Raw genomic sequence first — 8,181 nt, forward strand, 5'->3', positions numbered from 1 at the left:
TGCCCCGCTCCCCCCTCCACCCCCCCCCCCCCCGACCGTCCTCTCCGCCTGGGGCAAGACTCCAAGGACAGTACCTCAGTAGCACTTAGCTTCGAAAAGAGAGGTGATTCGAAGGGTCCGGCTACTGCCGCCAGGCGAGGCGCTTCAACCGCCCAGGTACTTTTGGACTCGATCGGTGTCCGTAGTTGGGACGGCTACCCAAGCCGCAGGGGATTGTGGAACTTATAGTTCTGGGTTAGTTCGGGGCTGGAACGGAGGCTCGAGCCGGGAAAGGAATCTAAATAAGATTCCTGCCAATGACATTATTATTATTATTTTTTAATCAGGTGCGGACCTGAACCTGGTCCATCCCTTTCTGACCAAAACTGTTTACCCACATTGGAAAGGACCAGGCACCTAAATGGAGACGCCACCAGTCAATCCAGTGGGAGAGAAGGACACCTCTCAACAGCAGCAACAATGGGAAAAGAACCTTGATTTAACTACTCAGATTAAGCAGCAGCCCCGAGACCCTCCTACTGAAATCCTTGAGCTCAGAGTGAGCCCAGATCCAGACAGCCAAATTTTAGAGAATCCTCAAGAAACTGAAAAACCGGCCGCTGGACTTGAAGGAGACTCTGATAAGTCTCATGGATCAGCCAGTGAGGTGCCAGAGCCCCTTCAAGCCTCTGATCTCTGGTATTGTCCGGATGGGAGCTTTGTCAAGAAGATCATAATCCGTGGCCATGGCTTGGACAAACCCAAGCTGGGCTCCCGCTGCCGGGTACAGGCTTTTGGATTTACTTTGGGGTCAGTGCTGCCAGAGGGCTGGACAGAGCTAACTATGGGGTTAGGCCCATGGAGGGAAGAAACCTGGGGGGAGCTCATAGAGAAATGCTTGGAGTCCATGTGTCAAGGCGAGCAGGCAGAGCTTCAGCTCCCTGGGTGTTCTGGACCTCCTGTCAGGCTCACACTGGCCTCCTTCACCCAGGGCCGGGACTCCTGGGAACTGGAGGCCACTGAGAAGGAGGCCCTGGCCAGGGAAGAACGTGCAAGAGGCACAGAATTATTCCGAGCTGGGAACCCTGAATCGGCTGCCCGATGCTATGGACGGGCTCTTCGGCTGTTGCTGACTTTACCCCCACCTGGCTCTCCGGAACGAACTGTCCTTCATGCCAACCTGGCTGCCTGTCAGTTGCTGCTAGGGCAGCCCCATTTGGCAGCCCAGAGCTGTGACCGGGTTCTGGAACGGGAGCCTGGCCATTTAAAGGCCTTGTACCGAAGGGGGGTTGCCCAGGCTGCTCTTGGGAACCTGGAAAAAGCAACTGCTGACCTCAAGAAGGTGCTGGCGGTAGACCCAAAAAACCGGGCAGCCCAGGAGGAGCTGGGAAAGGTGATCATTCAGGGAAAGAAACAGGATGCTGGGCTGGCTCAGGGACTGCGCAAGATGTTTGGCTGATTAAAAGTTAAAACCTTAAAAGAAACAGGAACCTGTGAAGTGTGGTCTATGCTGTGAGATTTGGGGGGTGGGGGTGGCCCAGAGGGAGGGTTTCACCCATATCCCACTCTCAGCTTTTGCCTTCCTAGGGGAGGTAGCAGTGGTCTCAGTGTCCCCCTTTACCCTTTTACCATTAAAAAGCCATATGGTCACGTGTGCTATGTTTTGAGGGGCTTATCCATCTCCGAAGATGAAGAGAAGCCGTCCACACTTCTAAATTTAGGACACGCTGCGGGGGACAGCGAAACTTCAAAACCTGGGAGCTCTACTGGGCGCTTTCTGGCTGGTCCTGTTTGGCGCATGCGCACATTTCACTGTCCGATGCTGCAGAGGTGCTAGCCTCCTGCCGCACTCCCATTGGCCCGGCCTGTACAGCCTCCTCTTCTATTGACTCATGTGCTCAGTGCCCAGGTCTCTTACTGGTCGGTAGAGCTTCCGGTCCGCCCCCTTTTTTTTAAAGAGCCAACTGATTAGTTGATGATGGGGAGAGGCGGGCCTTGGAAGCCGTCTCATGGTTGGGGGGGCGGGGGGGAAAGATGGCGGAGCTGATGCTCCTCAGCGAGATTGCGGACCCGACGCGCTTTTTCACCGACAATTTGCTGAGCCCGGAGGACTGGGGTGCGCGGAGTGAGGCCTCGGGGAGGGGAGAGGGCTGTGGCGTACTGTGACCCTGAGGCACGCAGGAGGAAGCGGAGGCCCAAAGAGGAAGGCTGGGCAAATACGGAATGCACCACCTGAAGGAGGGAAACGGGAGGCTAGTTGTGCTTTCGGGGGATGCGGGAGTTGGGGAAGACCTCCGCTCCTGCGGAAATATGGAGTTGTTCCGGGGTCGGGGAGGGAGGGGCTGAAGTTCCTTGGCTATATCACTTTTCAAGTAGGCGGGCGGTGGGTCTGGCCGAGCCGAGCCAATGAGGGATGGGTCGAGGGCTTTGTGTGGATCCGAAGGCTGCGCTACCGGAAGACACCCCGACCCTCCGCACCTCTTGCAGACAGCACCTTATACGCCGGCCTGGATGAAGTGGCCGAGGAGCAGACGCAGCTCTTCCTTTGCCCGGAGCAGGATGTCCCGGTATCGCTCCCCAGCCTGGTCTTTTACGCTTGGTGGGTGAGGGTGGTCGCAGAACCAGGACTCATCCCCAGGCCTGAGGTCATCTGGAGCCACCCCTTCATCCTCACACTCCTGCCATCTAATATCCTCCCTTATTCAGTTTGGCAGCAGTTCCCTGGACTTGGGGATGGATGTCAGCCCTCCTGAACCCCCCTGGGACTCTCTGCCTATCTTCCCGGGTAAGCTACCCTGTGTGATTCCCTCATCCAGAAACCCTGAGCTTCCGTTGTTTCCCAGAAACTGCAATTCCTCTTACCCTCACACTTCCTCCACCTGATTGCCTGTGTACTCTTCTCGCTCTTTGGTTCTTTATGTGTGTTCGTTCCCCCTTGCCCCAGTGAGGGGTCCTTACCCCATAATCTTGGGCACTTTTTGGACTCTTGTCAGGCTCTGCTTCCAGGTTATTTTCTAACCCCTTTCTCTCCAGATCTTCAGGTGAAGTCTGAGCCATCCTCCCCCTGCTCTTCCTCCTCCCTCAGCTCTGAATCGTCGCGCCTTTCTGCAGAGCCCTCCAGCCAGGTGAGAGTCATCTCCCTCCTACTGTCTGTGGCAGGGACTCAGCTCCCTTGACTTCACCTGTAGATGCTGAGGGAATGATTTGTGTGCTGTGAGTCATGGGGTGTTGGTGGGGGGCTTCTTTTCTGCCTTTGCCATTTCTTTTATATCCTCATTTTTCACATTTCCATTCTTCGGTTGTCTAGAATTGAAGGTGGAGTTTTTTAATATACAGAGAAATGTGGCAGCCATGGGGGGCCTGGGAAGAAGAGAGTTGTTAACTGCTGAGAATTCTGGAACTGTTCTTGTCCAAGGTGTCCACTCGAAGGCAATATTTGAAATCATGAGACTTCATCACCCCTCCCAGGAATAAAAGAGAAAGAGAGAACCAGGGGCCAGACACAGCCTAGGGAGATGCTGAGTATGAATGTCAAGTAATTGGTGGTTTGTAAGCTCGAAAGCTTTCGTTCTAGCTCTTACTCTCAACGCGTCCTTTGTTTTCTTTCCTTGTTTCTGTCCCCCCTGCTTTAACCCGACTTGTACCCAGGCCTCTGGTGTAGGGGAGGTGCTGGTCGTGAAGTCAGAGTCCTTGACACCCTCACTCTGCCTCCTGGGAGATGATCCAACATCCCCATTTGAAACCGTCCAGATCAATGTGGGCCCCACCTCTGATGATGCCTCAGGTAATAACAGCTTGCACCGTCCTCAGGCTTTACCAAGGTAGAGTGTATGTATGCGTGTACATACGTGCACGCGCATGTGTGTATGGGAAGCGGGAGTGCAGGCAGCAGGTCGGGGAGGAAAAGGTGGGGAGGAGAAATGGCAGATAACCAGGAGAGAGGCCAGGAGCGGGAGGGAGGATTTCAGGAAATCACAGCCAGCGAAGCACGGAAGAAATGGGGATGATTTTTCTTTCTTTTCTTGTTCCTAGTCACCTGTTGTGTGATTTAACTTCCTTTTGCTTTGCATAAACTTGCAGACAGTTTAGGGCATTTTTATCTATGTGACTTTCCCCCTGAAGATTTTACTATGAAAATTTTCAAACATACAGAAAAGTTGGAATACCATATACCCAACTCCTGGATTCTACAAGTAACGTTGTTTGTGCTGTTTTGAAAAGCGTTATTGAGTTTAGCTACTCTTATATGTTTATTGAGCAGCTACTCCGTGCCAGATACTGGACACGGTGCTGGAGTTGCAAAGGTGAAGAACACGTTAACCACCACACTGACTTGAGGCCCCTGTAGTGTGGTGGGGGGAAGAAAGCCAAGCAAGGTGTGCTAATTCTAGGGTAGAGACTGTCACAGGCGCCCTGAAAGCTCACAAGAGGGGGCCTCTCACCTGATTGGGGCTGGCTTAAGGGTGTACTCTTGGCGAAGGGGTTTCCTGAGCCGAGTTTCAAAGGACACATAGGAATTAGCCAGAAGGAGAACGTGGGGACTGGTTGTGTTTGTAAGGAACCTGCATCTCTTTAGAGAGGAGGTGAGGAGGGGGAGTAGAGAAGGGCCAGGAGATGCAGAGGCTGCAGGGCCAGGTAGGAACCCTGCTAAGGGACTCTTAGCTTTTTTCCTGTGGGCAGTTGGGAGCCTTTGAAGAGTCAAGCAGGAGAGCAGTATTATTAGGAAGAGGACTCTGGTGGCAGAGTAGAGAGTGGATTGCAGAGACACAGGACTGGAGGAGAAGGAGGACCAAGAAAGAGGTTCATGCGGTTAATCAAGTAAGATACCCAGCTGCTGAGAAGAAGGCAGATTTGAGGAAGCATGAATTAGAATGGATGAGTGCAGTGACCCCCCTGGGCATTGAAGAGAGATAGGGGTGAAAGAGTGCGCCTGGGTTTCTGGCTAGGGCAGCCACCCGGTGGGTGCGGGTACCGACCACTGGATAGAGCCTGCAGGAGCAGGAGCCCGCTGGTCAGGGAGCGCGTGGTAAATTCAGTGTGGGACGTGTTGGTTATTTTATTTATTTTATTATTTTATTTTATTTATTTGCGATACGTGGGCCTCTCACTGTTGTGGCCTCTCCCATTGCGGAGCACAGGCTCCGGACGTGCAGGCTCAGCAGCCATGGCTCATGGGCCCAGCTGCTCCGCGGCATGTGGGATCCTCCCGGACCGGGGCACGAACCCGTGTCCCCTGCATCGGCAGGCGGACTCTCAACCACTGCACCACCAGGGAAGCCCCCGTGTTGATTATTGATTTCAAAGCGAATTCAGGGTTTCCTAGCACCGCCTGTCTTTGGTTGAACTTTAACCAGAAGCTAGAAGGCAAGAGAGCCCCAAGGTGCACTCCATTCATGTTTTCCCCCGGGCCTCAGAGTAGGGCAGGGAAAGATGGAGAGTGGGTTTGGAGGGACAAACAGCTCATATCCAGCATACGATTAAATGTTACAAAGAGGACAAACAAAATAGGGATTGAAAAGTCTGTAACAGCGAAAAGATTATTGATGGTTTCGCAAAGGACAGTGTTTTTGTAGTCAGAGTCTCCCCTGGTATTTAGGTAGTTTTTGAGGGCCTGTACTTTACCCATCACTTTGATAGACATGAAGCATAAGACATAGTCCTTGCTCTTGGAGAGTTTCATGAGGTTATAACACATGGTTAATAGCTCAAACAGTGGTCACCTCTGAGGAGGGGATCTGGGTGTCTGGTTGACAAGGAAGGGAATGAAATTCCCTTTTCACTGAATTCCCCTTCCTTCTTTTGGGATTTTGTATCATATGACTGTATTACCTATCAAAATATATAAGTAGATATGACATTTTGAAATAGCAGTAGTGGCAATCATATAATTAAGTATCGAAATGCATGCTGTGGACCAGAGGTAGTAGCGGACCATTGACCTCGGGGCTGAATCTGGCCCTCAGACGGGTTCACCTCCATGGGGCAATCAACAAGTCTTATAGATAGGTTTTTTTTTCTTTGTTCTTGTTTTTGTTTTTTTTTTATAGATAGGTTTAACAGAAGCCATGAAGGCTCAGAGGTGACTGAGCTTTGAGGGCTGACAGAAGGAAGAGAATCTGTATAAAGGGACAAGCAGTGAGCCCTGTTTAAGGCCAGTTGAATTTGGGTGAACGGCGAGGCTTGAGAATGGAAGTGACCAGCAGGCAGCTTGGGAGTCAGGATCAGGGTGCAGGGGGGCAGTCAAGGGTAGAGATGCAGACTGGGCAGTTGTCAGTGTGGCGATGCATGATTGCGTTGGGCCAGGATGAGGTGGAAATCCAGCCAGACAGGAATCTGGGCCTGTACGAATGCTGCTGAATCCCCCTGCTTGGGCCTCCTCCATGTGAATGGACAAGGTGTGTGAGGAAGAAAGAGGGAGAACAGAAGCACAAGGACAGCCTTGAGGGAAACTGAGCAGTGGTGAAAACAACTGATAGGGGCCACGGAAGGAGAAAGGGAGTCCTGGGTAAAGAGGTAGGAGGAGAGGCAGCAGATTAGCAGCTCCATGGTGCCCCTCCTCTGGATTGCCTTCCTGGGCCAGAAGAGTTTTCCTTGCAGGTACAAGGAGAAATGACCATGTCTCCCATTTCCCCATCTTAGCCGTCTTCTCCTTCAGTGTTTGTATGATGTCCAGCTTTTTGTCTCATCCCACTGTCCCTCAGATGTCCAGATTAAGATAGAGCCTGTCTCTCCATCTTCCTCCATCAACTCAGAGGCTTCCCTGCTCTCTGCGGAGTCCCCCAACCAGGTGAGCATCCACTTCCTCCCTCCCTCCAGCACGCCGGTGCGTTCCTTCTGGCTCTCAGGGGTGTGAGAGCTTTCTCTTCTTCAGCTCCGTCTCCTCAGCACTCCTCCTGACTCACATATCTTCTGGAATGCCCCACGTAGGCTTTTATAGGAGAGGAGGTACTGGAAGTGAAGACAGAGTCCCCATCCCCTCAAGGGTGTCTCTTGCGGGATGTCTCAGGCCCCCCACTTGGAGCTGTCCAGATCAGCATGGGCCTGTCCTCTGATGGCTCCTCAGGTAATGAGGCCTCCTGACACCTGGAGTCTCTCGCAAGAGGCCTGTAGTCCTGACATTTCTTCTTCCTTCCTTCCTTTCACCTTCCTTCAGGCAAACCCCTGCCCGCCCGGAAGCCACCACTGCAGCCCAAACCTGTGGTGATAACCACTGTCCCGATGCCACCGAGAGCTGTGCCTCCCAGCACCACTGTCCTTTTGCAGCCCCTTGTCCAGCCACCCCCAGGTACTAAAGAAGGAGAGAAGGAGGTGGCCTGGATTGACCTTCTCAGGGGGCTCACAGCCATTGAGCCTCCTGACACTTGGGTGCTCAGGTGTGGGTGTGGACACAAGGAACCCACCTGACTTCCAGCTCTCTGACCTCCTTCTCCTGTCCACTTGCCCCAGTGTCCCCAGTTGTTCTCATCCAAGGTGCTATTCGAGTCCAGCCCGAGGGAGTGACCCCCCCTGCTCCACGGCCTGAGAGGAAGAGCATTGTTCCAGCTCCTCTGCCAGGGAACTCCTGCCCGCCTGAGGTGGATGTAAGCATTGACTGGGGAGGAGAGGAGGAGGGTTAGTGATGGGAAGGGAAGAGAACTGTTGTGGGAGAACCGTGGAGTGAGAAGGGAGCAGAAGTGAGGAAGCAGGCCCGTAAGGTGCTCCTGAAGGTTAGCGTGGACCTCTTTGTTATATGAGTATCTACTCCTTGTAGTTTTAGGATCCTTGGGTTTGCTATCCCTGCAGATGGAGAAGTGGGCGTGGTCTTAGTAAGTCAAAGGCCGGGGAGTCATCCTTTGTTAGAGAAGAGGGAGGCTGCTTCCTAGGGGAAGACCAGGTAAACTGTTACCTAATTTTAGCAAGCGTCAACTTCGGGTCCTAAAAAGGAGAACTGAGAAGAAGGAAGACCACCCATCAAGGAAAGGAATTGAGGTTCCACCAAGAACCAGGATGGGGGAAGTTCCTCCTATAGTCTAACTTCTCTCAGCGCTGAGGAACAGCATTAGGGAGTGGTTGAGAGAAGGGCCCCTTCCCTGGAACGTGTTGGCAGAGAGGAAGAACCTCTCTCTGGCTCTGTAGGTAGAGGTTAGGAAGGCAGGAGAGTGGCCCCTGTGAGCTCTGGGTGGTCGGTCCCTGGAGTTGGAGGGTGTGATGCCCCTCCCCCGC

At 53.0% G+C, this 8,181-nt stretch overlaps 2 protein-coding genes across 3 annotated transcripts in view; both read left to right on the plus strand.

Annotated features, from left to right (window-relative positions):
• Positions 1-17: 17 nt before the first annotated feature.
• FKBPL (FKBP prolyl isomerase like) lies at positions 18-1,461 on the plus strand. Its single transcript, XM_007459524.1, has 2 exons — positions 18-156; positions 327-1,461. The coding sequence occupies exon 2, from the start codon at positions 401-403 to the stop codon at positions 1,436-1,438; it is 1,038 nt and encodes a 345-aa protein (XP_007459586.1). The 5' UTR covers positions 18-156; positions 327-400; the 3' UTR covers positions 1,439-1,461.
• A 511-nt stretch (positions 1,462-1,972) lies between these two features.
• ATF6B (activating transcription factor 6 beta) overlaps positions 1,973-8,181 on the plus strand; it is a 10,405-nt gene continuing 4,196 nt past the window's right edge. Inside the window, exons 1-9 of one of the 2 annotated variants that reach the window (XM_007459526.1) lie at positions 1,973-2,095; positions 2,467-2,546; positions 2,686-2,764; positions 3,013-3,104; positions 3,628-3,763; positions 6,681-6,766; positions 6,907-7,042; positions 7,133-7,264; positions 7,426-7,559. In XM_007459526.1, the coding sequence (XP_007459588.1) occupies positions 2,014-2,095; positions 2,467-2,546; positions 2,686-2,764; positions 3,013-3,104; positions 3,628-3,763; positions 6,681-6,766; positions 6,907-7,042; positions 7,133-7,264; positions 7,426-7,559 (957 nt within the window). In that variant the 5' untranslated portion in view covers positions 1,973-2,013. Of the gene's footprint in view, positions 2,105-2,466; positions 2,547-2,685; positions 2,765-3,012; positions 3,105-3,627; positions 3,764-6,680; positions 6,767-6,906; positions 7,043-7,132; positions 7,265-7,425; positions 7,560-8,181 lie in introns of both variants that reach the window. The other variant, XM_007459525.1, reaches the window with a different exon arrangement.

This window comes from Lipotes vexillifer, unplaced genomic scaffold (assembly GCF_000442215.2).
Source record: "Lipotes vexillifer unplaced genomic scaffold, Lipotes_vexillifer_v1.1 scaffold862, whole genome shotgun sequence".
Classification (NCBI taxonomy): Eukaryota; Metazoa; Chordata; class Mammalia; order Artiodactyla; family Lipotidae; genus Lipotes; species Lipotes vexillifer.